Below are 18,953 nucleotides of genomic sequence, written 5' to 3'. Positions count from 1 at the left end.
AGGCAAGTGGGTTAGGGGGAGACAGAAGGTTATGTGGGCAAATGAGATTAAGAAGTTTGCGGGTATAAATTGGCAGCAGTAAGCACAGCACCGAGTTAGCTGGCTGAACATGGAAGAGGCCTTTGTCCTGCAGTGGACGTAGTCAGGCTGATGATGATGTTGATGGTGATGATGATGATAATGATACCCTGACGTGTTTGACAAAAGCCTCATGACATGCGGCGCCGTTGCAGACATTATGCAGGACTGTCAGCACGGTCCCTCTTACCCAATTTCCTCCCCCGCCTTAGAGATCTCCTGACCGTGCCCTTACAGGACACGTCGATAGGTGGTATCCGCCTCGATGCCAGGCTGTAAACCCAGCTACTTGGAAAATATCGGAAGAGGTAGCTCTCAGACACCACCTGAACGTCACATTACCGTGGAAAATCAATTTCACCGAGTAAATGTATATATACCCTAGAGACATGCTTTCCTTGTATTTTTACGCGTCTTGTATGTTTTGATCATTGTAAGAACATAGTTTTATAACTAATTCAAGGCATTTTAATTTACAGCAGTGCTCATACATATGCCGCAGTGTTGCAGAAAACAGAGCTAATTGGTAATGCCTAACAGAATAGCTCAAAAAACACGTGCGCCCAGCAAGACAGCACGAGCGCTCTTTTTTTAAGTAAGCACCCGTGTTGTCTTTTTGCTGTGTCCACGTGTTTGTTTGTTTGTTTGTTTTTTGTTTTTGTGCTATTTATTATAGATATACGCACGCCTTTTCTCCGGTTCGCGATGTAGTCAAGCAACGATTATCATCACGGCACCCACTTTTGTCGTGTCAAAGCCATTATACATATCAGTTGAAGTATATCACAATTATATAGGCTGGTGCAAACAAACATCTCCCTTCAAAACATAATGAGTGAGGCTCACCGCTCGGGGTTGTGGACACCGAAACGACTGCGACGTCCCCTTCGGCCGTTTTGTCGTCCGGGAGACTGTTGAATGCACTGACTTGAACCTCGTATTTGGCATACGGCTCCAGCCCGTAGAACGAATGGTTGTGCACATTCTTGCTAAGCGTTTTGTGGCGGCTGACGAGTCCAATCGCGGGGCAGGTTCCGAACTCGGGACAAATGCGCAGGCGATACCCGGCCACGGGGCCAGCAGGGTCCAACGGTGCTTTCCAGGAGACGTCCACTGCGGTTGCCCTCGTTCGCTCTACCTGCAGGTCTACGGGTCTACTGGGATCTGCAAAGTAACGAGGGAGGCATGCACTTCGCAATTCATCCCAGAATGTATTTTTAATACACCAGGACACGTATTCACATAGAACATGTTACGCTAAATATTGCAGTCAGAGATTATAGCACCCAATCACGGCAGGGGACACATAGAATTTAGGTATTATATGTACAGAAGCAAGACATGCGTTAGTCATCAGTGGTCCCACATAGTCTAACTTCTCAAGTATGGGAAGCTTCTTGAGAGCATGTGTAGTATAGGTGAGCCTTGATGGACTCTCTTACTATCAGTGCATAGCAAGGACATTTATTTAGCTTAGCCGCAACCTCCGTATTACAAACACGACAGTAGGAACCAATGGGCTGTAAAAGAAGGCCTCACAGAGTCCATTCATTGAATATTCTTATTTACCCCTCCCCCTCGAAGTCCGTACTGACTGAAGACTCAATAAATGTCTGAAAGCAATTACTGGTGTGTTTTAAGTCGTGCCGTTCTCCCTCGAAAACACAATTATTCAGTTAGGTCGACTTTCACATTCGTGAAAAATTAAGCTAATCTCTTTTGAAATTGGTCTATTGCTGTCGTTTTATTCTGCTGATGTTCTACTTGCTATGTCTCCTGACACGAGCGATTACTGATTTGTTTCTGAATATAACCCTTGCTATACAGAGTGTTAACATCTCTATTAGTTGTGCTTAGCAATTCACATAATATATCTACCTCATTTTTGAAATTGTGGCATTTTTTCGAAAATGGGGGATTTTTTATATTTCTACTGAAAATCAAGAATACGCTGGGACAAGGATTAACAGACGAGCTGGAAGTCACCTCTCCACCCTGCTTACCGACGGGGCCCTGACAACTCAACGCGCCCTATAAGTATACAACGAACAACCACGCAATCTGAACGTGACCATTATAATTAATGATCAGAATCTTAGTCATATTCAAAGTTTAAATGGACAAATATATGATAAATATCAGTCTTCGCAGTTTAATGAAGACATTACGAAGGCTGGATTATACTTTTTTTTTACTTACCACCTGGCCATGTCCTCACACTGGCACTTGAGACGGCGCTGTTTAGCCAAGGTGAAGTGAACTGCACCAGAGCCTTGATCATAAAGCGGTACTCTGTGTATGGCGCCAGCGGAGAGATGATGCCTTCTCTGACGTTCCCAACGTCCACGTTGAAGCAAGTCTTGTCTCCTCCGGTGCACCAGAACAGTCGGAAATGAGTTGGTGTCAGATCATATCGCGGTGGCAGGTCCCACGTCAGCTTCACTGCAGTGGCGCTCAGCGCTGTCGCCTTGAAGCTCTGTGGACCACTCGGAGCTGCGCGCAGGATAAGTATATAATCAGCCATTTCAAGACACTACTACTATCAGTCCCACTGCGTTGTACGTCATGCAATTTCGCAGCGGATACCGTGGATGGGGTGTTGTTTTTCTGTTCTAAATGTTTCACAGCAAGTCAGCAAGTTCTACATAAGCGGGACTTGCATAGCCAGGTGTGGGTAAAGCTGAACACCATTTGAAATTTGTGAATATTGAAAATGTATAAATACAAGCAAGACCATACATAATGGGCACCCACCACCGGAAAAGAATTTTTCATACGCTGACGGTGGTGCGAGACAGGGGTTCATTTCCTCATCCCCCGCCTCGCCAGAAAGAAATTGCCTGAGTTCTATTTCAATGAAGTTTATTCATTCAATCATGTGTTCCTGTGAATCAGAGGAACTAAACTAATTGCCAGCAGCTTGAAATATTTTAACGGGGTCCTTTTCAAGTTAACAACGCTGATAAATGTTAAGAAAACATTTAGGGTCAGGAAAGCATAAGAAGAACAGAGGAGCACTGAAATTGAAACTATGCGCGTAGCATTCAGACAAATTTAGCAATCTCCTTCTCAAACAATGTTGTAGTCGCGGGCTAAAATGAGTAATCTTTACTTGTTTCTGCAGGTGTACCTTGACTTGCCACGCATGTGCCTCTTTTAAAACGTGCGTTAACTATTGTTTCGGTCGCACCATTCTCTGACGAGAAAATGATAATCTCCGAATAGAGACGTGATTTTAAATATGGAGTCACTTACGTGGCAAGCCGGAGCTCATCAGAGTCTGAATTCCTTTTTTTTCGTCTTAGATGGTAGGATCGTAGAGCCTTTTTAGGAAAATTATTCGTAGAGTTCGTCAAATGCCATAGAAATCATCGTGAGAGTGCAACAAAGCACGACACACAAGAAGAAACAGAGGAGGACAGGGCCACACTATCAACTGGCTTTATTGAAGGAAGATTCACCGTTCTATCATTCAAAACGCTGCGCAGGGGCACCGTAACAACAGCCGAAAAATTAAAACCAATTTGTTTCTTTCGCACCTGGTTTGAATTTCTTAGGTGGTTGTGGCGCTGTCCCTGCGCAGTGGAGCTTACTTCAATAAAGCCAGTTAGTAGTGTGCACCTGTCCTCGTCTGTCAGGTGGTTTTTATCTAAAAATACCAACTTGCCCAACAGTCAACTCTGTAAAAGTACGTCAAATACCTTATGGTATGCTTTCTTGCACCATTCGCAAAATAGGCACAAAATTCATCCGCCTACAACTTACAGAATGGCATGGGCACGACGGTCCCCTTCACTTCTTCGCTGTATGCCCGCTGACTGTCCGTAGGGATGATGTTGAACGCCCTCACAGTGAACTCGTACTCAGTCCACGGCTGCAGTCCCGTGACAGACTGCGTGCCCGCGTTGGACTGCGCGATTTCGCGCGTGTTCACGTAATCGCCGTAGCAGCGCAGCTTGGGACACCACGTGAGCACGTATCCGTTGATTGGGCCGTTGGTGTACTTGGGTACGCCCACGACCACGTTCACTTGCGAAGTGGACACCTTTGTGAAGGACAGCGATGGCTCGGAGGGGTCTGTAACGTAGCGAACATAGAGTGGGTGCGTTAGCTGAGGTGTACTCTCGGGCTCAGGTAGGCTATGAAATGGCTTTAAAACACTAACAAGTTGTTCAAAGAACCTTTTCATACTGAAACATTCCTACACAATCTCTATAACTGGGCATGTTGTCGTATGGAATCCATATATACTCCCCCCTGTCTTGATATATTAACGATATCTTTGCATGCAATCTCACGGATACATACTAAATCATTCGGATCGCCAACGGAGCCTGTCTCAATGGGTAAGTGTTTTTCATAGGAGGTAATCGCATATTGTATTGAAACTTTGTTACAATATTTTTTGTTAAAGAAGCCATTTGACGTTTTCAAAACGAGTGCTTAGGCAATTTTCGATCGTTCTTCACAAGACATTTCTCATTAACATCCGCGAGCTCTTTCTGAAAGTGCTTGCCTTTAGGGACTCTTACTGGAACCGATCGTCGAGTTGACTGCAACATTGATGTGACGGGCTTCCAGAAAAAGAGCCAAACAAAACAACGTTATCACAATAAGTGATAACGTTGTTTTGCCCGTGGCTAATTGTAGGCTAGTGGCTATGTTAGTGTGCATGTGGGTTTTGACGCTTGCCTGCCGATAAAGAGATAGCGGCACGTTATATGCTCTTCGCACTGTGCTCGGTCGCAACACAAGATAAGAAACACAACTGATATCGTCAAGGTGGCATTACCCAGAGAGAGTATCGTATATAGGCCATCGCACGAGGCACGTATTTATTGTTTGTACTCAATTTCCACGATACCGTCACAGCACCGAAAACATTCTCTCGCATGAGTATTCTCTATTTTTTGTGAATACTTTTTAACTGCTGAAAAAAATATTGCGTAGCTGCATATACAAAGCATGTCTTTGGTGAGCACACAATTTTAGGCACTAAGATGAATGATTTTGCCCACCTCTTACTTTCTAACACAACACACCAGCTGCCTATAGCGAGTCAATATATATATGCATAATGCATCAATCAAACTGAAGCAAAAATTGCAATTAGCAAAGCGATACTTTCGCAGACCTCTTTCGCAAGCGAAAAGTTATACATTTTCAATAGGTGGTCGTTAGAGAAAAAGCATGCTGTCTACAGAAAAAAAAATGCGTGTTTATTCGCCACAGATGCCTGTCCATCTAATTTTCAGACATTCTAACGTTGAAACGGCAATCTATCTATAAATTAAAAAAATAAAACACTAGCTCATACTATTCTGTTTTGGATTCAAATAGGGGAAAGTCTATATTCGTATGTGTTTTCTATTGTTTCATAATGGTTTCAGTCGCCAACCCTGTCGTAAGTTATATATATATGGCCACAGTAAACGATCTCCGCCAAATGCTACAGAAAAACGACCGTTGTTCATAGCTCACGAATTCATTTGTTCCGTCTACATCGTTGTTTTATCATCGAAGTGGTTTAAGCCGTCGGTAACTTGTGCTCCATAGACAAATATGTGCCACATGAATTGGGTAAACCCCACTATACCGCGTACAGTATGTGTGTCCAACGAACAAAAACACGTGAATGAGATAAAGAAATCATCTCTCTCTCTCTCTCTCTCTCTCTCTATATATATATATATATATATATATATATATATATATATATATATATATATATATATATAGAGAGAGAGAGAGAGAGAGAGAGAGAAGAGAAAGACACAACTTAGTGGTTGTCTGAGTTTTCTTTCCAACGGTTTCGACCGGTGGACCGGTCTTTGTCAGGGTTAAGGAATAAGTGCCTATAGGCATTTATATATATATATATATATATATATATATATATATATATATATATATATATATATATATATATATATATATATGGTTGAATGTTGAATACACGCTGAAGCTTCGCAATAAGCACCAGACACCTCTGTGCGTAATAAGTACACACTGTAATATCGAGTTGTCGCATCTGTAAGACAACGCGTCTTATGAATAGTCTCAAATGCTATGTAAGACATTCGACAAATTTTAAAAAGCGCTGATATATATTACCTTTTTGTCATCTCAAGTAGCCACGCATATAGCTGTTATTAGTGTGGCTGTTATGCCTTTTATGCTTGTTTTTTTTTACAAAGAATGCAAGCTTATGCACTACCTGTGACATTACGCCATAGAGTTCGACATAGGATGATTCAAGCATCCAGCATTTGCATTCGCGCACTCACAAGTTGGCAGGGTGTACTCGCTGAGCGACGCTTCAGCTCCGTAAAGGGTCTGTCCACTGTGGGAATCCACGTTGAATCCGGAGACGTAGACGTGGTACTGGCGGTACGGCTGCAGTCCTGTCACTCGGAAATCGCGCGTTCGGTGATCGGGTAGTATCTCCTGGCTGGGCACGCAGTTGGTCGCTTGGCACCAACGTATACGGTAGCCGTCCAGTGGACCATTTAGGGTGGTCGGGAATCGCCAGCTCACGTCCAGGGATGAGGGGCTGTGCTTCGTTGCGAAAATCTGGTACGGCTGGTTTGGTGCTGTAGATGGGGATAATTGATACTTTTACTCAATTAAATAGCCTTCATGCATGCACAAGATCAAGCATTGCCAATGGGTAGGTGACATTCAAAGTAGTTTGGTCATTGTAGAGCTGCCTGCTGCTGAAATAGCTAAAGAGGATGCTTAGGCGAATTGGCCGGACACAGTTGAAATTAAAAAAAAGCGTGAAAAAAATTCCAGCACTAAAATGACAGACAGCAGTGGCAGCGATTTTCCAAGCAAAAATGAATGTAGTATGGCATGAGATTCATTGATACCTAGCCTAAACGGGATGACCCTGGGGAGGAGTTTGGAAACAACTTGAAGTTACTGTTCATTGGTGGGTGCAGACAACATATTATGTGAATAAATAATTAAGTTTGCTTAAACAATGTCAAATGAAGCTGCATGCCATGAGGCTAGAAAAACTCAATCAGTATTTTCAGTCGTTTCAGTTATCGAACAAGAGGGGCGGCAGGTAGGGGGTGCCATATGCGCAGCATTTAGGAATAGGAAAAGGCGAAGGAACCTCTGCTTTCTTTCCCCCGTCCCCCTCCCACGCCCTGCTATGGCTGCATCATTTAACTGATACCCCTTGCGTTACTACGCCGTGATGTCAACCAGGCTTGTGAGCCCCTTTTTGTGAGAAGAATTTCACTGAAAATCTGCACACTGTTTCACACAGTACGTCCCAGATGCCTAGCGAGTGGTAAAAGAGACGACAACACGTTTACTTTTTACTAAAAAAAGTGCAAACAACAAAAAATAATATAAAAAACGCATAGACCCCCATATTCTGTGCCCTTTAGGTAAATTGGTTTGTTGTTTAAAATTCATTCGCGTATTGTGCTGAATACCATCATGCATAATTAAAAACTTGCCAAAATATTTGAGAACGTAGAGTTAGCTTCGTTTACTCAAGATACTTTTTGGCGACTCAAAATGCTTTTTAAATGTCAAAGATAGTGCACTGTTTTCTTATTCCACGAAAGCACCACGGCCGCGCTCCATTATGTACCACTAGCATAATCCACGTCTTTACTCTCGGGGCCTTAAAAATCTTATACCTGACATTTTTTTTCCACACATCTGCAGAGACCTGCCGTGCAGTAACCGGCCTTGCTCTTTTTTTTTTAATAATACCATCTCGGCTCACCCAATGGTGACGTCCTGAAGGTCCTGCAGACAGCAGTGGAGAAGTTGCTGGCAGAACACTGCGTTTGCACGCACATGGTGTAGTTGGTGTACACGCCCAGGCTTGACTGTGTTCGGGTGTAACCGGTGACTCCCGTCGTGCAGACCTTTGGAGTGTTGCTCGCTGAACATGATTCGCCGTAGTTTCCCGGTGACATGCATGTGCAGTGCACAGGGCTTGGTATGTACCTGCACAGTATTATTGACAAATGCCAAGCATTTCTTTGTGTACTGCAAGCACTTTTGGTCTTTATCTGCGTGTATATCTATATGTCTATCTATTTATCTGCCGCCCACGTCTGGGTGCTCTCATGATCACACACCCTAACTTGGATTACACCAATAGTATAGTATGGGAGGGTAAGATGGTTTCACGAATATGAAGTGCTGGTCATGACATGAATATTGTCAATATCTTGACGCTTATGTCGTCAAACACTTCCCAAAAACAATGGCACATACCCTGGAACACACGCTGGTATGCGGGTATGCGCCACAAGTGATAGACATTTATACTCACCCAGGAATGGCGAGAACCCACATGTGTAATTTTATAAACAATTAAACGTTACGGAAAAGCTGGCATAGGCAGCGTTGACCAGACGCATGCAAAGAAGAAGGGTCAGTGCCCTAGAAGGAGTTGAGTCCCAGTTTTCTGCGTGGCAATCAAGTATTCTATCACAGAGCCAGGCTCGGTCTCGGGAAATACATTACAAATAGACCCTAGTGTTCGCGAAACACCCATTCTGGTTGCAGTACTGGCTATCCAATTTTATAAACATTACTTAGGTACTACTATGATACAGCCGTCTTGTCGTGTTAACGCCACTTGTATAGTTAGACGCTATCTGCTGAGGTTGATTTGTGTAGCGGTGTTGAGGGCGACCATCTTCGTAAGCACCATCACAAACATCAGCGCTTTTGGTGTTGCTGATATTCATGTTGGTGTTTGCAACTGTAAAGATCTGCTACTATGAAAACATACGGGGCTGTTTGACGCATGTGTGTGCGTCACTTTGTACATATATTGAGCGCCACTTCGTAACTTCTTGCTCAGTAAAAAAGTTAAAAGGCATTCACCTTGCATCTGCGTTCCATCGATTCCCAAGGCACGTGGGATCTGCCAAACTTTTATTATTCTTAATAGTATTAATATAATTGGTGTTTGTTGTTGGTGTGAACATTAATATTATGAAATGATATGGGCACTGAAATATCCAAGAACGTAGAGAAATGAGCCAGAAGTAGCCTGTCAACTAGCTCTTCGTAGATTGACCTAAACTACGATATCTCAAGGAAAACAATTGAAATATTTTATAAGCATTCTGACAAGCGAAAGCAAAAAAAAAAGGGGGGGGGGGTCGCTGATGCCTAGCTCTTTGTAAGAACGAAGTAGTTGTAGTAATGTGTAACATCCGTGAGCTGCCATTCATAATATTTGTGAGGGTGGCCGAGAGAGGGCGTTACGTGACGGCGTCATCATCATCGGGACTTGGCCGAGAGAGGGCACTACGTGACGGCGTCATCATCATCATTGGGACTGGAGTGGTGGGGGTTGCGTGTGTGGGGAAGGGGGAGTTCGGGCTGGTTGGAAGGAGTGGCAGGACGTAGCGGTGTGTGGTGTGCGATTTAGGGTTAGCGCGTGACAAGTGGGGGCTCGTCCGGGATGGCTTCAGACCCGACAACAGCAGCGGACGACATGCCTAGGCTCCAAGGTTTCGTTGAAGAGCTGTTGCTGGGCACCGACGGCTCCGCCATGGAGCGCGAACGAATCGCGGCGGTCGTGCGCGATCGAGTGATGGCGACGCCGCTGCCCACGGCTCCGCACGTGGGAGCATGGACTGGGGTCGCTAACACTGGCGCGGTCCCTCGGGCCACCGACGACTCTGCGCCTCGGCTCGCCGCTGCGCACCTCCCCCGCTACTCCGGTGCTAGAGACTTGCAGTCGCCGGAGGAGTTTCTTGAACGTTTGGAAAACTTCTGCCTCGTGACGGGGGTCGCCGTCGATAAGCGACTGACATACGGGGTACCGGCTGCCCTCGAGGGTGGCGCGAAGTTGTGGTGGCGGTTCGTGCGCGGGTTCGACTCGTGGGAGCAATTCACTGCCGCCTTCCGCTCCGAGTTCTCGTCGATTGACGCGAAGCGTCGCCTGAAGGCGGAGCTCGAACAGCGCACGCAGCACCCGGAAGAAAATTTGAAAGAGTGTATATATGCGATCGCTACGTTTTACGACCGCATCGGGGAAGAGGTCTCCGAAGCCGAGAAGGTGCAGCGCGTACTGAGGCAGATGCATCCTCAGTTGCAAGATTTGGCGGAGGGGCATGCCTACAACGACCTCGCCGAGTTGGTGAAGGCAGCCGACGGCCTAATGGAGCGGGCTTGGCGTCGCCTCCAGTACAGACCACCGCCACTTCCGAGCAACCAAGTAGCCAGAGATTTGGCGTTCCGCCCTAGCCAGGCCCCCGACCATCGCTCACTGCCGCAGCCGAACACTATGGCGACGGCGTCGTTCACTTCGTTTGCTGCTGCCCCACCGGCACCGCCGACTTATCACTGGCCACTGCATCCAGCTGCGCTAGACCCGTCTTACTGCCGGGACCGACAGTACTCGTGCGACACAGCGCCTCCGTTCTCACCCTACGGGCCGGGACCGATGCCGCGGCAGGAGCCCGCGAGTGGAGCAATGCGTGTGCAGTGCCATCGCTGTGGTGGATTCGGCCACATATCTCGTAACTGTGCCACGGGTCGACGAATGGGGCCACCCGTTTGCTTCCGGTGCCAGCGATCGGGTCACCTGCAAGCACAGTGCCCGGGAAACCAGTGGCGGTAGGTGCGGCCCCGGTGGGCACCTACGGCAGTGCGCACCAAGTAGCGACCACAGCCGGTGGCAAAGAGCCCCTTATGGACGTCCGTATCGGGTCGTCGACGTTCAAGGCCCTGCTAGATACAGGCTCAAGTGTAAGCTTCTTCGGACCGCACGCCGCGGCGGCGGCCCAAGCTTCTGGAGCCAAACCCAAGGCAGACGTACGCGTGCTGCGTTTGGCATCAGGCTGGTCGCAGTCAACCATGTCTCTGAAGTGCCAGATCGAGTGGGCTGCCGGTTGCCGCAGACAGCAGTTTTTGTGCGTTCCTGACCTGTGCCTTGACGTTGTCCTTGGTAGAGATTTCCTGACGGTGAGTGGCATCTCTCTGCACGTGTCACTTGGTGGGTGGACTGTCGGCACAGAACCACAAAGAATTGTGCCGTTTGTCAAGGCCGTTAAGGAACAGCCAGAGGCAGTGGATGATTTTGGAGACAGTCTGCGCTGCATTTTTGCTGAGGGCGATGCCAGTGTGTGTGCCAGTGTGCCGGAGGCGACTGCAGCCTGCAATGTGCTCATTCCCGGCCACTCGTCGGACCCAGACCCACGCATGAAACACATTTTAGAAGAGTTCAGCGAAATCTTCACCACAACTCCGGGCTGCACAACCCTGGCAGAGCATCGCATAGACACGGGAGACAACCCACCTGTTCGATGCAAACTGCGACCAGTGAATGCCAAGAAGCAAGCCATCATGGACAACTGCATTCAAGATTTGCTGGCACAGAACCCCATCCGCCCTAGCCAAAGTCAGCATGCCAGTGCTCCAGTCCTGGTTGAGAAGAAGTCTGGTGGCTACCGCATGGCCGTGGATTACCGCCAGCTGAATGCACGCACTAAGGTGCCAGTCTACCCCATGCCGAGGACTGATTGGTTGCTGGCACAGCTGGGACGAGCCAGGTGGTTCTCAAGTTTTGATCTTTCACAAGGTTTTTTTCAAATCCCTGTTCAAGAGCAAGATATCCCATTCCAAAGACAGCGTTCATTTGCCATCGGGGAACCTTCGAGTTCATGAGAATGCCCTTTGGAGTTGCCGGAGGTCCTGCCACATTTCAGACCCTCATGGACCGACTACTGGAGGGAATTAATCACCAGTTTGCCATGGCGTTTCTCGATGATGTCCTGGTGTATTCGGAGACCCTAGAGGATCATCTTGAGCATGTTCGGGAGATGTTGAAGCGGATAAGTTCGGCACAGCTGACCATTAACCCCGGAGAATGTGCACGTGTGCTGTCAATACCTTAAGTTCCTTGGCCATGAAATATCGCCCGGGCAGTGTAGGCCGGACAAGGAAAAAGTGCGAGCGGTGCTGGACTATCCTCAACCAACAACACTCAAACAGCTGCAGGCCTTCCTGGGACTAGCAGGCTATTACAGAGGGTTCATACCTCGGTTTTCTATCACTGCACGTCCACTCACAGAACTCCTTAAGAAAAACCAACGTTGGCGGTGGGAGCTGCAGCAAGAGGAAGCCTTTAGAGCACTTAAGCAGTCCCTGGCCGACGATGTTGTTGTAAACTTGCCGGACCTCAACAGACCATTCGTGGTGGAAACAGACGCCAGTGGAGTCGGCATTGCAGCGGTGCTTCTGCAGGCAGCCGAGAGTGATGCTCAACTGCGTCCAATAAGCTTCATTAGCAGGGTCCTCACTGAGGCAGAGCAGCGCTATACAGTGCAAGAATGGGAGTGTCTGGCTGTGGTGTGGGCAGTGGACAAGTTCCGACCATACCTTGAGTTCACCGATTTTGAGGTACACTGTGATCACTCCTCACTGTCCTGGATGTTCACCACAGACCAGGCCTCACCACGTGTAAAGCGTTGGGTTTTGAGGCTGCAAGGTTTCAACTGCAGAATCAAGCACAGGCGGGGTCTTGCAAATGTGCCAGCCGACGCCTTGAGCAGAGCTCCCCTTCAGCACCAGGAAGTTCCAAGCCCGAGTCTACACGAGACGCTGTCCCCTATGGCTGTTCCAGAGCCCAGCCCACAAATCAGCTTTGAGGCAGCTGCTGTAGCATCTGAAGTGGACGACACTACTGTCTTGAATGATGCAGGGCTCCTCGCCCAGGAACAAGAGCAGGACCCCATACTGTCAAAACTACGAACTGTGATGAAGGGAGGGAAGCTTCCGCCCACTGACAGTGATCAACCTTTGATCAAAGACCTGGCGGAGACGACCGAGATGGAAGAGAGTGTGTTGCTTGTACAGCACCGAGAAAACAGGAAAGTACCTTGGCTACCAAACCATCTCTGCAACTTGGTCCTGTGACTGTCCCATGACCACCCGATTAGCGGCCACTCCGGCTTTTTTAAGGCCCTCAAACGCGTTTCTCGGAATTTCGTTTGGCTGGGTATGCGCTCGGACATATCCAAGTATGTGCGATGCTGCCAGGTTTGTCAGCGCACCAAAGCCCACCGGCAGAAGCCAGAAGGGCTGATGAGCAGTCAATGGGCCACTGACCCTATGGAACAGCTCAGCGTGGACATAATTGGGCCCTTGCCTATGACGCCTCGACGCCACAAGTACCTTCTCGTGGTGATTGACAAGTTCACCAAGTTCATTGAACTTTTTCCATTGCGGGCAGCAAACAGCAAGAGTGTGGTGGCCTGCATGATCCAGGTTTTTTGCAGACATGGCACACCTGTCTCCATTTCAAGTGATAATGGAAAGCCGTTTGTAAGCAGGTTGTGGAAGGGCCTCCTTCAGCATTGGGGCATACAAGACCGACACACTGTTCCGTACCGCCCTGCCGGGCAAATGGTGGAGCGCCACAATGGCATTATCAAGCAGTGCCTTAGGGCTTATTGTTTCAACCACAAAGACTGGGACCAGCACATCCCTGAAATCGCCCTGGCCATGCGCACGGCTGAAAGCGTTGTCACGGGCTACACGCCTGCCTTCCTCTGTTATGGCCGGGAGCTGAGAACCCCATGGACACAGGCTGAGGCCAAAGACGACGCGGAGCCTCCTGCGACAGCATACCGTGCATTTGCTACTGAGGTCTCCAAGTGTCTGCAGGAGGTGCTTGACTTCTCCAGGACACACCAAAACCACATGTGGCGCGCCCAGAAGACTCGCTACGACCAGCACAGGCGGCCACTGACAATACAGGAGAGTGATCTTGTTCTGCTCGAAAGCCACTCCCTCAGCGATGCCACCAAGGGCTTCTCCTCGAAGCTTGCACCCCGGCGTTCCGGTCCCTTTCGGGCAGTGAGACGTGTAGGACAGAATGACTTTGTTCTAGTGGACCCCAAAACGGGTCGTCGCCACGTTGTGAGACACGCAGATCAGCTGACACTGTACCATGACGCTGCAGGCGATGTGTAGTGGTGGCTTCACATTTTGAGGGGGGGGGGAGACCTGTGAGGGTGGCCGAGAGAGGGCGTTACGTGACGGCGTCATCATCATCGGGACTTGGCCGAGAGAGGGCACTACGTGACGGCGTCATCATCATCATTGGGACTGGAGTGGTGGGGGTTGCGTGTGTGTGGAAGGGGGAGTTCGGGCTGGTTGGAAGGAGTGGCAAGACGTAGCGGTGTGTGGTGTGCGATTTAGGGTTAGCGCGTGACAGATTTCCTGGTGGATAAATAAGGCTGTTCATTGCACAGCTATCAGCATCTGTGAAGATCAGACACTCCTTAATATGCAAGCAAGACACTCGTTAAGTTAGATAGCATCCTGAAATGGTACATTGTTTATTTTCTCTCTAAAAGGGACAAAAGGCATTTTCGGGCTTTAAACGCAGCAGGTGGGCCCAAACAGATATAAAAGAGTCCTACAACTAAACCCGTCATTGTGCTCTGTAATAATATTTTCATTTATCAAACGGTTTAGAGGTCTTCTAAAAAGTATCGGTGAATTTCTGTAGGAGTACAATTAGTGTTCAGGTGTATTCGTTGCACACCTAATGTTTGATGCCCAAGATATTTCGTAGAGGTAGAGTTTTTACGGTGATCCTTATAAAGGTCAGTGAACTGCTTGTATTCACAGCCGATATCCACATATCTATTACCTATCCAGGAATCCGTTGTGATTTGGCTTTGTTTAGGGCCCAAAACTGCAATGCTGTTTTTTTTACTATGGTAACATTCGTAAGCCAACTGCGAGTAAGGGACGTTAGACGACAGTGCTTTTTGTAAGAAACGAAAGAAAGGATGATTGCAGCAAATACCTATTGGAGAAAAGCTCCATGTGGCTCTACGCCCTGAAGTGAATTCTTCAAAAGAAAATCTAGCGCTACCAATATCAGTGAACTTGAACCAAAAGCTGTCTTTTTGTTCTAGCCGCTGTCAGTCGTCAAGAAAGAAAAACTATACAGTGTACTAACTACCACGTAAGAGATTTTTGTGCGTGTGTGTGTGTGCACATCCACTCCAAACCTAACGTACCTAAATACCAATGTTTAGTTACCCTTGACGGCATAATAACCAGATGGTTCAAAAATTCTAGCAACGCGTTTATTCAAGCATGTTAAAGCAGCATTATCGAGGTTTTAGTAGAAAAAGAGGTTCCTAATAGTGGTAACTCACTTGGTGACATCCCAGCGAAATGTAATGGTATTGTACGCCACATCGGGTGCGTCAAGGTTTGATGGCATCGGGCAGCTCTGACCCTGATAAGAAAAATGTGCAAAAATGTTGTCATGCTCCTTTTTAGTGTCCCACGTATAGTCAAGTGCCGGATCTGCAATTGCCACAACGCTATAAAATGCGCGTAATCTCCTATAAACTTTACACCATCGAACGATTGGCTTGCTTTAGTGTGCGCTTTTATGTTTACCGTTTTAACCGGGTACGTCTGATGCACAAAATATATTTGTTCAGCTGGACGTTTTTTTTTCCGGGTTATATTTTGTGCTATACCAGTGAATAATGTTTCCCCACCTACATATTACTCTGGCAATTCATGTATGACTGTAAAAACTTATTTTTGTTATCATGTCCAGTTGTTCTTATGAAAAAACAATTTACTCGTTTTTTTCTTTTGAAGTTTATGTTATTGAGGCAACTCTTAATTTATGTGATTAACTAAATAAGAGTCTGAATTAAAATGGTGGCATAAAACACCATTGGTTTGTAATATAAACCTAATTGCACCTTTTGAAACGTCACTAAAACTTGTGAGAACATCAAAATAAATTGCACCGTAAAGTCAAAGAACGTGTTAAATTAGTAACAGTAAGCCATTACGTGTCCATAGCAATAGACATTGAACCCCAAAGTACGCGCAAAACGGCTCTATGAACATTTAGATTCCAGCACTACAGCTGATAACTCAACTGTCAGGCAGCAACTGCTTAAACATTATGCCATAGATGGCCACCTTCAAGTATCTTTATCAGTAGAATGCTACCACTAGGGCATGTACAATGTATGCAACAAAACTCCTCCTCTCGAAGCATTCTTCTGTAAGTCAGAACTTTGAATAGTAACGTTGGTGAAGTGAAGCGGTGATTATTGTTGAGACAAGGCCAGAGCACAGTATTTTTCAGAGAGTACTTGCAAGTACTGCTCTTATTTTTCATGTCACTGCTTGAATATGCCACAATATTAATTGATGTCAAACTTCGTTTCTATGAACTCTCTAAAACTATCAAACGGAATACCTTGCATATTCTTCTCTATTAAATTATTGTCATTTCGAGAGACACCACACGGCCAGCGAGTTGAGATTTATTCGGAATTGTGCTGCTTGAGTGTCCTTATTTTGAAGTATAACGCACAAAAACGGTGAAGACCGCCTAATTACGAACGCGGTCATCACCTAACTAACCATCAAGCTGAGCTTGATGGTGCCCAGGCCAATGAAGACTGAAAGATCCGCCGAGCATATTACGTGGTATGAGCGAGCTGTTTCTTTTAAAAAGAAACTATGATCATTAGCAATACACTAAGGGGCGCTAGCATTTGCATGACGCTTGTCGTAGTTTTAGAAGCTATGTGACGCAGGAAATAGCATCGTAAAACTCTGGGCACCAGAAATCAAAAGCAGCAATCCCCGATTTTTACACTTCTTTGAGAATAGAGACAGATAACACGCTTACCTGAGCGTTATTGGTTGCTATTGCGAGCAATGCAAAAACCAGCCGGAAAACGATATTCCATTTCGACCTGTCAGAAACTAACGCCATCGCAAAGCGTACGGATTATAGGAAAATCGAAATACAACTAGGACAGTCGCAAATTCCACAAGTCTTAACTACCCCGTACAGGACCACATGAAGTCCCCCCACACCAGATCAGTCAGGACCCGCACCTGAACTTTCGAATGGAGTAGTTCTGCATATATACGGCCGATGTGAGGAGGGCTGTCTCTCCTTCCGCCATTCCGCCGACGACGCGCGCACCGGGAAGATAAAGTTCCAAGCTCGCGGTGGCGGTCGCTGCCACCGGGGAGTGACGCCACGCTGTTGTGGTTGGGCCAGTCCCCCCGCTTCTTGCTCCACGCGCCGGCAACGCACGTGCCGCGATCTCTCAGCTAGGAGATGTGCAAGCCGCAGTAGAGGAGAAAGTGTGACGCGCTTATACCGTGTCGTTGCGCACTGTACGCGAGCTTTGACAGTTGATACGAGTCGGGGCGAACAGTTCAAAGTGACGGAGACTATAAGTGTCGCTGACAGCTCATTGTTCCCGCTTCGACCCTGGGTAAATCCATATAGCGGTGTGGGTCAAGTGTGAGCCGGCGTAGTCGGCTATGGCATGCTCAGTTCCAACGACCGAGTGCGATTGTTTAGCATTGTTAACACAAGTGTGGTTGCCAAGTTTCGACAGCTCGTAAACACAGCAGCAGTGGACTCAAGAGACTGGTCCTCAATGTTGCTCTAACAATGTTTTGTTTTTTGAGAAATAATTCTATTGATAATTCGGACTGCACGCGATAAAGCAACGATGTACTTAAGAAGGAAAAAATGTGTTTTTGGAGCACATTCCGAACACCTCAAAACATATGAGCACTAACCGAGCATCAGGGCACATATGAGGAGCAAGCAGATCATCGCGACACACATGGGCACTGACCGGACATCGGGGCAGATGTTAGACACAAACCGAGCATCGAGCACACATATGGGGAATAAACCGAGCGTTGGGATACATATAGGGCGCGAACCGAAGATCGGGGCATGTATGGGACACAAACTGAGCATCGGTGCCTATAAGGGCACAAACTGAGCATTGGTGCACATAGCGGACTGAACCGAGCATTGGGGGCAGATATGGGGCACAAGCTGAGCATTGGGGAACAATTTGGGCACCAACTGGGCGGGCATCGGGGCTCATATGGGACACAAACAGAGCATCTGAGCCCACATGGGGCAAAAACCTACCATCTGGGCACATATGATGCCCAAACCAAGCATCGGCGCACATATGATGCACAAATCAAGTATCGGCGAACATAGGGTGCACACACACCGAATTTCAGGGTAAATTTATTACCCATGCACATTGGAGTTCTTTTAATAGCTGTATATCATTAATTAACGTCATTTCGTTCCCGATTCTACTGCCATTTTTATTGTATGTTTCGTTGTTTTCATAGTTATGCACAATTACTGAACATTGTTTTGTTACCATTTTTACTGGCATGTTTTATTGCATGTTTGCGTTGTTTTTGTTACTATCAATAATTACTTAATCGCTTTTTTGTTGCCATTTTGTTGTACTTATCAACATATCATTTTCTAACAGGAGGTCCCCTTTCAGCCTTGTGCTATGGGACCTCCTTCTGTATATACTACCCCACTGCGTGTATATTTTTTGCGACAAATAAAGACAAGATTACAAGATTACAAGAAATGAGACCGAAACCCTTTAAAACCGAACATCGACTGCGCTTTACCGGTTCCTTGTATAGTTGAAACTTTAGGCGGTCTTTGCAATTTTCTCGCAATAATTATTCTTCTGGGAATCATTTCCTGTCCTACAAAATCTTTCCTGTTCAGAAGCGTTGGTTACAGAAAAATTATTCAGCTCGCATGCATCCATCTTGTAGAATATAACATTTGCACGTTATTTTTTTTTACCCTCAAATGCTTGCAGGGGAACGGGCACCCGACTTGACCATCTTCCGTGTTTGCGACAGATTCTGGCGAAAAATTCATTTGCGATGATGTTCAAGAGCGACCAGGAACCTCATTGATTATTTACTGCTGATTTCGTCTTTCTGCTGCTTGTCTATAAGTACTGTCAGTACAATCGATCGAGATATCCTTTGTGTATAATAAGGAA

The 18,953-nt window shown here is 46.8% G+C and overlaps 2 protein-coding genes across 5 annotated transcripts in view; one reads left to right on the top strand and one right to left on the bottom strand.

The window, feature by feature from the left end:
- LOC119165291 (phosphatidylinositol phosphatase PTPRQ-like) overlaps positions 1-17,016 on the bottom strand; it is a 45,934-nt gene extending 28,918 nt beyond the window's left edge. For 2 of the 4 annotated variants that reach the window (XM_075871426.1, XM_075871427.1), the window contains exons 1-7: positions 16,769-17,016; positions 15,255-15,337; positions 7,829-8,055; positions 6,366-6,671; positions 3,844-4,155; positions 2,278-2,571; positions 925-1,242 (exon numbers count right to left, since the gene is read on the bottom strand). In XM_075871426.1, coding sequence (XP_075727541.1) covers positions 925-1,242; positions 2,278-2,571; positions 3,844-4,155; positions 6,366-6,671; positions 7,829-8,055; positions 15,255-15,337; positions 16,769-16,855 — 1,627 coding nt within the window. In that variant the 5' untranslated portion in view covers positions 16,856-17,016. The remainder of the gene's footprint in view (positions 1-924; positions 1,243-2,277; positions 2,572-3,843; positions 4,156-6,365; positions 6,672-7,828; positions 8,056-15,254; positions 15,338-16,768) is intronic. The other 2 variants (XM_075871424.1, XM_075871425.1) reach the window with 1 other exon arrangement.
- Positions 1-18,953, top strand: part of LOC142768899 (uncharacterized) — a 95,640-nt gene that overhangs the window by 23,314 nt on the left and 53,373 nt on the right. The gene's annotated exons all lie outside the window — the stretch shown is intronic.

This window comes from Rhipicephalus microplus, chromosome 8, assembly GCF_043290135.1.
Source record: "Rhipicephalus microplus isolate Deutch F79 chromosome 8, USDA_Rmic, whole genome shotgun sequence".
Classification (NCBI taxonomy): domain Eukaryota; kingdom Metazoa; phylum Arthropoda; class Arachnida; order Ixodida; family Ixodidae; genus Rhipicephalus; species Rhipicephalus microplus.
This window is presented reverse-complemented; position numbering and strand designations above follow the sequence as displayed.